Source organism: Pygocentrus nattereri, chromosome 30 (genome assembly GCF_015220715.1).
Source record: "Pygocentrus nattereri isolate fPygNat1 chromosome 30, fPygNat1.pri, whole genome shotgun sequence".
NCBI lineage: Eukaryota > Metazoa > Chordata > Actinopteri > Characiformes > Serrasalmidae > Pygocentrus > Pygocentrus nattereri.
In genome coordinates, this window is record NC_051240.1 from 12,975,469 (window position 1) to 12,990,536 (window position 15,068).

The following is a 15,068-nucleotide window of genomic DNA, read 5'->3' on the forward strand; positions in this document are numbered from 1 at the left end:
AGTATATGTCTGTGCCTCTGTCTGCCCTGTGATGGAGTGGTGACCTCTCCAGGGTGTTTCCTGCCTTCTGCCCGCTGACCACTGGGATAGGCTCCAGCAACCTTGCATCTCCATTTTTTTTTTTTTATTTAAAGATACCTGTTGCCATTTATATTGTGAGTAAATTTCATGACGAACGGGCTAAAAGAAATGACCCAAAATTACTTGGATAAATATCCAGGTCCATTGACTTACATTAAATGCAAAGAAGGTTTTATTTCCTTTTCCTGTAAAGTTACAAATTTGGAGATAGGTTGCCCACGAAAAGACAAGACCTTTAAAAAAAAGCGACTGTTGAGTTTTACTTCATTTCTTCAGGTTTGCATCCAAAATACCTTTGCACAGTCAGGTTGGAATTAATCTCCAGCCTTTCTCCACTTAAAGAGTTTACCATCATTTTTACCATTTTTACCATCATGTTAAGTCTCTGAAACAAATATTATTTTGTTCAACACTTTATGAAGTAACCTAAAGCTTACCAATGGTTAAAGTGACCAAACATTTTTGGGTGCCACTGTAACTAAACCAAAAAAGGAGGCATAAAGTGTGGGATCAAACATGAGTGACCCTTTATTAGGAAAGAGAAAATATTGTAAAAGTGAATACACAGGAAAATATGTTAGACAAACAAAAATCATACACACTGTGCTCATGTCCATTTGATTCATCAAATGAAATGATTCAGGCCACATTAGCCTCAGCTCTTCTAAAGTTCAGGTTCTCTGTGTGTTTTTCTGAAAGACCGATGTGTCAGTACAATATTGCAGCTGCTCAAAAGTGCTATGTCTTGTCACTAATCTCATCTGTGGTAAGTGATAAAGAGTCAGCAAAACAAAGTAAAAGAAGAGGAAAAAGATGTTTGTCTCTCATAGTGGCTGAAAAAAACTTTTTTTTACCTTAAAGGCAAATTCCACCAATTTTTCACAGAAAGGCATTGCATGAAATGGATATGAATACGCTGTCTGAGGCCTCAGACACTGTTTTACGATACTTTTACACTGAGATGTTTTTTTAAACCAATCCATGGTGGAGAGGTACATGCAGTTTGTTGTAAGACCAAGTACACTCTCACCTGCCTTCTGAGTTTTCATATGTAATGTTGACAGTTAATTAAAATAGTGGTAAATATAAAAAAAACAACTTTTCAGTCTCAAAAAGATGGTTCTCCAAGGGGTTTTTTATAAAGAAAATGGTTCTATATAGAACCATGAACACTCAAAGAACCCTTTGCATGATTAAAGTGTTCTTTGCATCATGATGGTTCATCAATGGTTTTTCAGATTCATGAAGAATGTGCTGCAGAAGGTTCTATATAGAACCTATTTGTAAAGTGTTCTATATAGCACTGAAAGGGTTCTGCTATTGCTATGTTAAACTTGTGTCAATAGAAGAACCCCTTTTGAGCGGTTGTGGAGAAAGGGGCATGGCCAAGCGCCAAATGCCGGACAGAGAGCCAGGCCGGCTGAACCTGCGGGCTAAGTAGCTGATGATATTCGCCTGTGCTTTGTGTCTGCCAGCCTACTTATGACTATCTCTCTCATCAGTAGGTGGCAGAGCACAGAGAGAGAAGGAGACCGGTGGAGACATGAGAACAGAGCAGAGCTAAGAAAAGAAAGCAAAAAAAAGAAAGGATGAGACTGAAAAGTCCCAGTGAGCATCTTGTCTTATTTTGTCTATGGGCTGAAAAGCAGAGTGATTTTTGTGTTGTGAATAATGAAATGTAGAAGGTAGGTTCACTGCTGGTTTTGAATAGTAAATAAAATGGCTATATTTGTGTTGTAGATATCTGGACTCCTGGTTCCTATCACCACCACTGTAAAGAAAATCCCCTTTAATTTAGGTGCTCAAACGAAGGCCTTAAATGCATACAGGAGTGTATTACTTAGCAGATACTGTACTTTTGGCTGATGTTCTCTGCTCTATTTGCCCAAAACCTAATGAAAATGCAAAATTATGCTTCAGTAAGAAATCCTTTTCCAGAGAAACTCACACACAAGCCTGCATCAATAACACAACCTGAACTGAACTGTTGTGTCGTGAACATTTTCAACAAATCGCAAATCTGGACAAAATAGTTACGAAAACGTATTACAAGCATCAGCAAGAGCTTAAAAAATAATGCCCCAGGCACCAAGTGGAAAGTTTTGGATTGGAGTGCAACTGCAACAGGGGCCTGTGATCTTTGAGCCTTGCTAGACCTTTATTGCTGTCACAAGTGTGCAGAATAACATACACATTAAAAATCTCTCCACTGCCTTGTTTAACTGGACCAGAGTGCTCTTACTGATCAGAACAGAGGTTAAAAAAATCAATAGAAAAATTCATGCAAATCGACATCTCACCTGCCAATGAACAGCCAAAGAGCCCAGGCTTAAAGTGTACTGCAAAAAATGATGTAATGGCAGGTGAAAACTATGGAGGCCTGCTGGCGACATCCTATATTAATAAAAATAATGCATGGCTACGACTTATTAAGGCTTGGGAATGATATCCTAATGCATGGCCACAACTTAGAGAGGTATGGCAATGAGATAAATAAGCTTTGACCCAGCTTAATAAGGCATGATCTTACTCCTACGGCTTATTAAATCATCGCCACGCCTTAGGATCTCATTCTTAAGTGGTAAAACAGCACAACCACGCATTATTTTTAATTATATGAGATGTCACCAGCAGGGCTCTGCAGAAAACAACTCAAATCTAGTCAAATATCTAATATATCTCATTATTATTGAACTTATTTCTAGACATTTTAGATGCAAGGCACCTCAGGGACCTGCATTTATCTTGCCTTTTATTTTTTCCCCCCAATGCCCCCTTCTTATATGGTTTATGTGCTTTTATGTGCCAAAAATAGTTATATTTCAATTAAATGGGCTGTTTTTTGTTAATGTACCTTTGAGAATGATGTATGTAAATGTACTCTGTTCCAACTGACTGTCCTGTGTTCTGCATCATTCAAAAAGCAGTCCTGTCTCAAATGCTCCTTATAATGGGAGGATGAAATTCCCATAATGTAGATAATAATCAATTGTTTTATTCTATTGGCAGATAATTTTGTTGTTTCAAAACATAATGAAACACACATAATATCTGCCAATACAATAAGCCCATTTTGTTAGGTAAGATTACTTAACTTGTCTAGAAATAAGCTAAATCATATGAAAATATTCTTACGGCCATCTCAAATGTCAGATTATTGACTCCTTTACCCTTTTTGCAGTCAGGACATTACAATAAGTAATCAGTACTGGATAATCAAATTTACGCACTGATTTGTAATAAATTAGCAAATGTACTCACAACTTTAAAGACATCTCAACCAAGTCTTCTCAAAAGAGTCCGGCTGCTTTTTTCTTTTCTTTTTTTTTGGTGTTTTGGGGTGAATGGTATAATAGAATAGTACTGCGATGATATTGCTATACTACTTGCAATGTATTAAAAACATATTGATGAATCCATAATGTGACGCATTTTAACTGCTCTAAAATGACCAAAATAATTCACTTTTGTTGGATTACTTGAATACCCTGATTCATATAGAAACTCAACTGTTATTGGTCAGAATGTTCACAGCTTACAGTAAAGAACATTGTGTTTGTTTGTTTAGAGGGCTCATTTGTATGTAGCAGCCTATTTAAAGCCAAAATCGTGATAATGATTAACAAATCCAGCATAATGCATATTTCATTCAAGATACTTGAAAGAGAGTTAAAGTTAACTGCTCTTGTACAACATCAGCGACAGTGTAAAGAAAAAAGGCAAGCTGTGGAACAAATATACATTGGTGTGGCGTATGCGAACACAATTGTACAATTAAGTCAATCACACAATGTTGTGTAATTCTAACCTGAAATCTACAATCTAGCCTATTCAACGAATACATCAACACACACTGAAGCACATACTGAAGAGCCTAAGGCAACCACAGACGCCTTAAGTCTTTGTCAAGAGACAAATGACTGACAAACGACATGCTTAGATCACACACCATTAGCAAGAACTGCAGATAAATATGAGCAAACCATTCTGAGTCTTCACAACTACCAATAAACTATGTGTAAAGTCTGAAATGTATTGTTAATGTGTTAGTGGAGGAAAAGTAAAGGCTTTTGTATGTCCTGGATGTGTGTGCATCTGATCTTTTCAGCAGTCGAATTGGCTCCACCGGCCCATTAACATCTGATCCGAGCAGATATCTCGTCTGCCACAGCCCAGCAGGGGGCTGAGAGACGGAGGCTATGTGTCCAACTCAAGCCCCAGGCTTCACTTGGGCCTTCAGGCTCAGAGCATGTTGAGCTCGATGAGCCGGCCAGCGAACACTCCCATCGTACCGATGATGCACACCGCCATGAACACGCACAGCAGAATGTGATCCAGCACCATGGCAACGAACTTCCACTCTTCTGCAGCCTGGGAGGAAGAGAAAGGGTGGAAGGATGACAGAAAAGGGGAAGAACAGGAGGAGATTTTTGACATGATCCTAGATTTGGGGAGTTCCAAAGAGGTCAGAATGTAACCAGATATGAAATTAAAGAGAAGTCAAGCAATCTGACAAAAGAGGAAGGAGAAAAAAGAAGCAGAAGAAGGAGAGCAAGAAGAAGAAGCAGAAGAAAATTAAGAAAAACAGGAGAGTCAACATCATCCATCCACAGACCTGCAGTTTCAGGGCAAGCCATTGCTTTAGGTTTGTGCCCCCTAGTGGTTACCGTTAACATTACTCGAGGTATTTGTAATAAATGTTATTAGATACTCTGTGTTGTGTTAAAATGTCAAAATGTTTTAAAAGAATGGTGCATTTTTAGCTGAAAATAAGCACAAGAAGTGAGTGTGCTGAGGGGGCTGTAGCACCCTCATATACCAGGACTGTTTACAATAATTGGACATGCTAAATTGGCCATAGGTGTGAGCGTGTGTGTAAGCTTTGTGATGGACTGGTGACCTGTCCAGGATTTTCTGCCTTTCACCCAATCAGTGCTTTAATTTGAGTACAGTAAAGACCTATATATGTTTGTTTTAATTTGTATTTTAGAGGTTGTACTTTTATTCTATTCACATATTTTAAAAATTTGCAGCAGTTTCATTGCAGTGAGCTGACTGCTGGCCTCCTTTTGGGCATGTCACTAAAACAGGTTCATGTGTCCAGAGAACAAGAGTATGGAGAGTTGCAGGCTGTTTCCGAGCCCCAAAGCAGCCACAAATGTGTTATCCTTTATTTTATTTTTTTTCTCCATGAAATTTTAGCAATGTTTATGCGTTATATTCTTTTATTTCAAATAAGTGAGGAAAAATCAGTTTTCCATGATATAGACCTTTTATAATTCAACATACACAGCAACAGGTAGCTCTCAACTCAGAAGTATAGCTTTACTTAAAAGCATCTTGTCTTTTAAGACTTGGGTGTTCATGGTTTTAATTCCTCTCGCCTTGGCTATTGCAACTCGGTGTACTTGGGAATCTGTCAGTCAAGCTTGTCATGTATACTGCTGTCCAAAATGCTGCTGTGAGACCCCTGACTACACACACACACACACACCTTCTAAGCTACTTCTCCTTCTGGGTCGTGGGGATCCCTGACTAGTATTAAGAAAAGAGAGAGCAATACAATGCAATACAGCGCATCACATATCTGCAGCTTAAAATGAAAAGTCTCTTCTGGTCTGCAGATGGATGGATGTCATAGAAACACAGAACAAAGGTCAAAGAGAGAGAAAGACAGAGAGACACACAGAGAGACAGAGAACAGGGGCCAGAATTTTCTCACATTGTTGGACTCTTCATCACCCCTCATGGTTTCAGCGATGTATTTGACGCCCTCGATGGCACTGCGCACGTCTGGGTTTTTGATGATGGGCGACTGGAAGGTGACAGAGGCGGGCACGGGTTTGCCTGAGATGTCTGAAATGTCAAAGTCTGGAGGGAAGGAGCGGTTCTCCCTCCTCTCCTGAGATGGACGCTTCATGGTGGAGAAGAACATGAGGTTTGGGATGGTGTCGATGAAGATCTGCAGTACAGATAATATTTAAATAATAAATCCACCACTCCCTTTACATTTTCAGAACTTTGCAACTGTATATACACGTGGAACTGTTGATAATACCTCCAGCGCCCAAGTCAAGTCAACAAAACAATTTGACCAAGGGTGCCCAAACCTTTGCATATTACTGTACATGCTGTGTAAGGTGTGTATGGCCAATACTTATTAACTGTGCTATGATCATTTGCTGACAGTATGAATGCCATAAATGGTGTTAATTGGTCTCGATCATTGTCACATTTATCATAAGGAGATATTTCACTAAAATATTTATCATTCCTTTCCTTTTCACCAACATTCATGCTCTCATGCTTACCCTGCGGACCCAGGGGGGCATGGTGTGTGTGCTGGGTGAGCGGTGGTGCGTGTTGATGACAATAACGGTGATGATGATGGAGGCGATGACAAGGATCATGGTGAAGAGCATGTATTTGCCTATGAGCGGAACAGCGCTGGAGGTGGACGGGATCAGCTCCACGATGACCAGCAGAAACACAGTCAGAGACAGCAGGACAGAGATACTGAGGGTCATCTTCTCACCTACACACATGCATACAGTAAATAAGTATTACGTATTAAGTGGTGTGATGTGAAATGCTCCATTTTAGAGATATTTACAGAGTCAGAATTGTTTACAGTGGTGGTGATAGTAACCAGATGTCTGAAGTATTTAACGCCTATAAAAACTACATCACAACAGTTTTACATGAAATGGTCAAGAACATGCTGTTTGATGCATGAGATAAATGAGTGTTGAGAAGCAATGGAATAACAGTCCCTAAAGAAAACATTGTCAGATTTACCACCAATTTACCATCATTAACATTACATATAAAAACATAAGACACAAAAAATAAAAACATTGTAGGTTAAATGGTCAAATAAAGACTATCTGTGTTGCAGACTCTGTGACCCCTGGTTCCCATCATCACCACTGTACAGAAATCCAAGTTAATAAGTTTCTCTACAATGAATGATTTCAAATCATTGAAACCTCTGAAAGGCTGAAATATTTAACAAAAGAAAAATGAATTTAAGAAAAAATAATAAATATACCACATTTTTGTATTATTCTTCTCCCTCCTTGTTAAACTCAGCAAATAAACATATGACTGTATATACACATTTTCAATTACCAGAGTCAGTGGGCAGGTAGAACACCAGGCCGGTGAGGAAGGAGAAGAGCATGCAGGGGATGATGACATTAACAATGAAGTAGAGAGGCAGTCTCTGCATGAGGAAGTGGTAGGTAATGTCCAGGTAAGGTGTGTCCGGACAGCAGGCATAATACACCCAGTGTTTCCAGCTCCTGTAGTCCTTCATCACCCACTCGCCACTCTCCATAAAGTTACTGAGGTCTGGCCGGTCATGGTCCTACAACCCATATATACACACATTCATACAGATACACACAATCGCGTGGCCTATTTCTATAATTTTTTATAGATGTATGCAGAAGTTTAAATACCCCTGATCAAATGACATGTTTTGTTGATTTTCTAAGTGACAATAAATTAACACATCCTCTACAGAGAGCAAGCATTTTTGTGTCCATTTTTGTGCCGTTTCTACATTTTTGAGGGAAAATAAAACATAAAATATAAAATGTGCATTAACGTCTGCACATTTTGTTTTATTTTTTCCCCGATGTGTTAAATTCAGAAAATCAACAAACCAGGGGTTCCTAAACTTTTGCATATGGCTGTATATATAAATTGACGTTTATGATTGTGTTTGCCAAAGTGGCAGGTACCGGGTTGATGACGACTAGGTTGCCATCATATGTCCACGTGCCGAGTTTCATGCTGCAGTTCTGCAGGTCGAAGGGGAAGTGAAGCACCACAATCTCACAGTAGCTCTTAAAGATGGCTGGAGGATTCCATGTGATCAACCCGGTGTGCTCCAGTAAAACCTTAGTCTCATGCACGATGGCAAAGTCTCCGTCAGCACTGTACACACACAAGCAAATGCATTAGAGCTGCATTTGCATAGACTTACTCCATATATATGAATGATTCTTCCTAATTACTTCAAACCTTAAATGTAAGTCTCTTATAAGGATTATCTTAAGATCTATTTAAACACAAGGTATTAATTAGGTCATAAGCTAAATATATATAAAATCATCATTCATAGGCTACTTTCTTTTGGAAGGTGGTTGTGCCAAACCCTAACCCCTAAATTTCAACTTACAAAAATACTTATTTCATTTCCTTTAAAGTAAAATTTAAAGATTTAGATTTATCATGTGATTAATTTCTAAACAAAAAAAGATGCCATTCAAAAGATGCCATCCCACATTTTCATGTCACCACCAAAACACAGTTTTATTCCAGAGGTGGAGTCTTTTTCAGCTACATCCTTGCATTTTACAGCAGGAAGTGAGACTGGTTCTATTTGGCGCCGGAAGGGGTTCTTCTTTTGTTATAAGACTGACTTCATTCAACAGAAGAACCCTTTTGGCAACATTTCAAAAAGGTTCTATGCAGAACCATCTACAGCACATTTTCCATCAATCTAAAGAACCATTTCACCATACAAAGAACTCTTCAAGGGTTCTTTGAGTGTTCATGGTTCTATATAGAACCATTTTCTTTTACGAAAGAACCCTTGAAGAACCATCTTTTTTGAGGGTGTATATTAATACTATGTCTCAGGCATCAGGCAACATATTTGTAACCCTTTTAATGAAAAACGTTCTGTGATGTAGTTTTGAAATACTTCAGACGTCTGGTTCCTATCACCACCACTGTGAACAATTTAACATCAAACCACTCTTAATAACTTTGCTTACTTCTTAGCAATTTAATTAAGCAGATTTTTTTTTTTTAAATCGGTGGAATTTGCATTTAAAGCAATAATCAAATAAAAAAACAGCCAATACGTTTCCTGCCAAATCTCTCCATTTACCATTTAAAGCTAATGTTCAGGGACCTAATGGGCAGTAGGGCTGTCACTCTAAAGTGTATTATTAATGGAGCAATCTGGTCATTATTTTGACTCTTAATGAAGTAATCTGCTAATCTGGGTTAATTAAACAGTACCAAACTATGCATATTCTTTCAGGGATTCTCAGCTACTTGACTGGAAACATATAAACCTAATGTAGCCACATATAATCATATATAATATAATCATACCAAGTTTTTTTTTCAGTAAACAACTCATTTACTCTCATTTGAACCTTATTTACTACAGTAACAGTACTTTTACTTAAATACTTTCAGTACTCTTTCCACCTGTGTCTATTAGTGTAGTTCTAGTGCACCTAAAAAAGCAAACTTCAGAGGCCAAACATGTCTTGGCTGATCGATTATATTTGGAGTAATGGATCAACAGAGTTTAACACTAACTTAGTCTCTTACTTGTTATAAAGCACTAAATCTGGTTTCCAGATGTCAGTAGAGGGAATCCGGACCTTTTTGATCCCACCATAGTCGTCTGGGTTCCAGTGCAGATTCACATCCTTCCATTGCTGGTCGTGGAGAAGAGAGAAGGTAAGGTCCCATGTAAGATGTTTCTATGCTAGCCTTTTTGCTCATATACACAGTCTGAGGTAAGAAGGGCCCAATAAAAAGATGCAGAGTTCAGTTTCAGCTAACAAACCTGTGTTCAGTTCTATGCAAGGTCAGGGGTGATAGACTAGGTTTGTTCATTGTCCCAAACTGGAGTTTGAGAGCCTCGACTGTGATGTTGCTTTCATTTGAGAACAGTTTTTCAGTTTTTTTGATCATGGTTTAAGTCTAATGGCTGCACTACATTTAACAGAACACAGTAATAGAAAGCCAGACCTGTTTAAGACGCACGTTGCTGGTGACAATCTGATTAACTTCATCCTGTGTGTATAGAAAGAGAGATGAAAAGTCCATTTGTGTGTGGCAGTGTGACAGTAATGTGACACAATGTACTATTACAGTACACAGAAATTAAAATGCAAGTTTCAATAAAAACGAGTTCCAGTAAAAGGGAGAGAAAATGAACACAGTGTTAAAGCATATTTACCACACTGATGAGCTGAATGAGCTGGAGGCCTACAGTCACTACTACAGCCTCACTGAAATGGCTTACAGGTCGAACCACCTTGTTATAACCTTTAAACAGATCTTTCACCAATTTCGTCTCATCAGAGGAGCACAGACCTAGACCTGAAAAACCATGAATCGGCATAAAATACATTAAACTGTATACAAAATGATGTGATAAAAATCTATATCAAAATAAATACTAGCAATCAAGCGCTTAATCACTTCAGGCATGTCTGATGGTGGTGAAACAGATCAAATATGTGGGGCAGCTGGAGAAAGCTTAACACAGAAGATCAAAGCTTTGCTTGCAAGAAGCTTGCCAGAACACAGTAAAAAGACAAAAGAGCAATGAAAGCTTAAATGCTTAATATATATCTAGTATTAACTCTAGTCAATTATACACAAAATTATTTGCAACTGGATAGAAAAGGATTAACCACCATATTCACATCTTGAAAAAATAACTGGCAGCAGGGCAGCACACCATTCTTCAGAAGGGTCTGTGACGATAATAGATCTATGGCGCTAATAGATCTATAGCACTAGTTCTATGGCATGCTGCTGACAGTTTTCTGGCTTTAGGTCTAATGGGGTTATGGCATGAACAGGTGTATTGTGCTAATGGAGATAGATAGACAGTAGTAACATTTCTATGCTGCTAATATGTCTGTGGCACTTAACCATTATCATGGGTCTATGGCCAGAGTCAGTCTATGGCATTAAGGGGTCTATAGTGATAAAGGACCTATGGTATTAACAGTTCAATGTCGACGGCACTATGGCACAAACAAAGCTATGGTGCAAACAGAGCTATGGCACAAACAGAGCTATGGCGCTTACAGAGGTATGGCGCAAACAGAGGTATGGCGCTTACAGAGGTATGGCGCAAACAGAGGTATGGCGCAAACAGAGGTATGGCGCAAACAGAGGTATGGCGCAAACAGAGCTGTGGCGCTAACAGAGCTGTGGCACTTACAAAGCTATGGCGCAAACAGAGCTATGGCACAAACAGAGATATGGTACTAACAGGGCTATGGCACTAACGGAGCTATGGCACTAACAGGTCTACCATGCTAACAGAGCTATAGTACTAATGGGTCTCTGGCATAAATGTAACTATGGCACTAGAAGAGCTCCTGCACTGGCAGAGCTACAGCACTAACAGAGCTATGGCATTAACAGTTCTGTCATATAGTGTACAGTTCTATGATGTTTATTAATTGATCTGTAGTGTTTAATAGTGTTACAATATATAATACTGCATTTTTCATGTATCAGGAATACTGCCCTTCCTGGCACGTAAACACACACGTATAAATGTATACAAACCCACTCAGCTTTAGATATGAAACACTATAGTCCCAGTTTGTAGTCTGAATATAATCCCTCTCTCCCTCACAGTTCAACAAGGGTGCACTCTTACACAAACACTGCCGCACAGGGGATTAGTGCTGATGGAGGCAGGCAACTGCACATGACGCAAAGTTACTCACACACGACACTTGACCTGCTGAAGGAGACACTGTGAAATCTCATGCACATACAGTCAATCTGTGCCAAATTAAATATGTGTGTGATCTATTCTGTTCCAGCTGCAGTTTTAATTATAGCATAATTCATCAACAATTCAGCTGCTTTAAGAGCATTGGGCTGTGGAGCAGTGGAACTGTGTTCTCTGTTCTCCAATAACTTTAGAATGAGTTGGAGTGGCATTTGTGATCCAGAACCAATCATCTACCCACAGTACCTGACGACCTCACTAATGCTCTTGTGGCTGAATGCAATCAAGTCCTAACAGTCATGTTTCAACATCTACCGTAAAGTTTTTATTAGAAATAACAAAAGTTCTTGGCTGTTTACAAGCTACTAAATGGTCCATACTAATGCCAACGCATACCTTCAAGCTAAAGAGTCAAATACTGGATGGAAGAAAAATCACTTGGCTTTCATTCTCAACGCCCCATCATCTAGCTCTAATACACCACTTTGGAGTCCCTGATTGGCTTGATCTTAGATTTGGTTTTAGATTTAGATTGGAAATTGGGATGGTTTACAGGCCAGGCCAATGGGGCCAGAACCCAGAGGCCAAAAGCTTGTATTAATACTGTATTTTACAATGGTCAATCTAGACAGAGAGACCGTGCGAATATTAGGCACAACTGGAGGCACAATCTTAAATAAATGGAAAAAAAATTATATCAGGACCCCTGAGCCAGGAGGCCATGGACCCACAGAGTTTTCTAACCAATGGTCAGAGGCTTTGGTAAACCTGTAGCCTCTGACCAACCCCCCTAGGTCCTCAGGTGGAACTAACAACCACTAGTTGGATGAAGCCCTCAACTGGTCTGGTTTATAAAATCAGCCTTTATGCACATTTTCATGTAAAATGTGAAATTTATCAGGGAGTACAGTAAAGCTACACTCCTTTTCACATACAGTCTGTGCAAAAGTCTGAGACCACCATTTATTTATTTAATGTCCAGTCAAAAGAGTCATTAAATGATTTAGTATGACCACCTTTATTACACTGCCCATTCTTTGTAGGAGAGCGGCTTTCAGTTTTCAAAGAAAAGTTCAGTCTTAGAAGTTTTTTGTTTCTTACTGCCCAAGCGCAGTAACACATTCACATCCCAAACACATCCCAAACACATTCAGCTATGTTGAGGAGAGGTCAGTCCATTGCTCTAAGAACAACATCGGTTTCTTTTTTCTTTTTTTGCTTTGCAAATGTTCTTCTCTGTGATCTCTCACAGTCTATGATGGGGAGAGTTATGGTGATCTATCAGGTCTTTCACAGTTGTTAGGACACCTATTTTCACCATATCTTCACGTTGTTTTTGAAAACTACTGCTTTTCTCCCTTTTTTTCCTTTGACTTTATGCCTCTTTATGCAAGTATGTTAATCTTATCTAATCTCCTCGTAAACATCTGAGGAGAAAAAACAGAAAAACTTGCCCTTATACTGTAAATAAATGAAGGGTGGTCTCAAACTTCTGCATTAACTATATCCTAAATCCCAGAAGTCTGAGGACCGCATCTTAGCAGGCTTGTCATATATAGACAATCTATAGTCAGAGCGGACTGTATGGGTTTGTGGCCCCAGTCATGTCTGTCTATCTAAACCAAGGGAGGGGGTCCACAGGAGCCAGGTGGGACCACAGTCTGCCCCCAGTGAGAGGTGAAATATGCATGAAGGCAGATTTCCAGGATTAGTGTCGGCGACCAGTGATCTCTCCTGTCTCCCCAAACGAGGTGCCGTTTCCGCTGCTGCCGCTCAGGTTACAGACCCCCCATCTCACCTTAGCGCCCACCGGGGCACAATGTAGCACGAGCCCCCGAAACAAGGTGCTCCGTCACGAGCCTGAGATCCAGCAATCAGACGCAGCGCATTATAACGGCGTGTAAAAGCTCTGTTATAAAGAAAAACTAAAGTCCCAAAAAACGGGCCGTCCTGTAACCTGAATTAGAAACAGCAGACACGCGGCAGCACATGCACCTGTCAATCACAGCGCATTCCTGCGACGGTTCAGCTGGAGGAGCGTTAAAAACTTAACACGGCATTTAGTCGCATTTGAGCATCACAGCGGCATTTTTCTCAGCGTTAAGGCTGGAATATTAAACCGTGATTGTTATTGAAAAGGTCAGATATGCTTGTAGACACACAGTAATAGTTTGACCATATTGGCTGAAATACACGACAAACACACCACACTATAACTCTGTGACTGAAACTGGCAAAATGTGTAAAAATGAAACAGTTACCATAACACCTAAATTCACTATGTCTAATATCTATTGCGGCAGTTACTCACCAAACAGAGCAAGAAGTATCCCAGTCACTCGAGGAACGACTGAACGCTTCATCTTCTTTTTGCTGTTAGGAGCTTAATAAATACCAACTCAGGTCATTTGTCTTTGTCTGACCTACTTACTCTTTCTTATCCTCTCCTTAGGCTACTTGAGAAGCCAGGGCTCGTTTTTCTGAGGCATTAGCGACTTTAGCGAACCCCTTTAACGCGCAGCGCGGCGGGGCGGAGCGTGAACTGAACTGAACTGTAGTGATTCAGTTTTCAGTTCAATTGATTCAGTTCACACAACCGACTCATTCGAAACGCCCGTTCCAATGAACCGACTTCACGATTCATTTTCGTGCAGGATGAGGATGACTGCGACTATTGGCCTAAAACTAGCTTTTAAAACGCTACTTGTCATTTTGTACCCATTTTGCATTTTTTTCCTTCATCGGTGTTTTTTCATTACAAATACCCAGAATGCATTACGCGGATACTTCATGCAAACGCTGGGAACCTCCAACCCCCTAGCCTACTCTCATGCATATACCCCAAAGTAAAAGTTTCCCTCATCTTCATGTGAAGGGTCGTTTCTTGGTCTTTAAACTAGAAAATCTAAGTGGCAGCGGTTATTAGTGAGTAGGCATGTTTACAGCAGATGCAGCAATAAGTGAAACTTCATTCTGATGTTCTCGTCTCTTCTATGTAATGACGTTCATCTCAGCATGAGAGTCTCATTGCGTGCGCTTCATCTCACTGATGGAGAAAATAAGGAAGGCGATGCTGCAATTTGGCGTGAGGTGAAGTTGGCTTATTATGGAGAACTGCCTTTTTCTTTCAGGGCTGTAACACGACTGTGAACGGTCCCTACAGAAATACGTTTGAAAATGCCCCCCAAATGTTTTTGTGCTTCAGTGTAAGGACTTGGAAATGAAATGTATTTGGAATGCATCTCATACATTTAAAAAAAGAAGTCAATTTACTTTCCAAGAGGATCCACAGTGACTCGATTCAGTTGGACGTGTGAACCGATGCAAAAACTCGACTCGTTCAGAAGCTGGGTATCGCCTCTGAACTGCGTGTGGCGGGCGTGTGCGGGTCAGGATATTTCTCTCTTCTCCCCCTCAATAATTTTAGACTGTCCATCTGATACGCGATCACAGACACACGTGCTAC

At 39.8% G+C, this 15,068-nt stretch overlaps 1 protein-coding gene across 1 annotated transcript; it reads right to left on the reverse strand.

Annotated features, from left to right (window-relative positions):
- Positions 1 to 1,368: 1,368 nt before the first annotated feature.
- On the reverse strand, positions 1,369 to 14,098 carry chrna1 (cholinergic receptor, nicotinic, alpha 1 (muscle)). Its single transcript, XM_017703687.2, has 9 exons — positions 13,914 to 14,098; positions 10,079 to 10,221; positions 9,868 to 9,912; positions 9,442 to 9,551; positions 7,830 to 8,025; positions 7,213 to 7,450; positions 6,393 to 6,616; positions 5,804 to 6,043; positions 1,369 to 4,452 (listed from the first exon to the last, which is right to left on the reverse strand). The coding sequence occupies exons 1-9, from the start codon at positions 13,963 to 13,965 to the stop codon at positions 4,324 to 4,326; spliced, it is 1,377 nt and encodes a 458-aa protein (XP_017559176.1). The 5' UTR covers positions 13,966 to 14,098; the 3' UTR covers positions 1,369 to 4,323.
- Between the last annotated feature and the right edge of the window lie 970 nt (positions 14,099 to 15,068).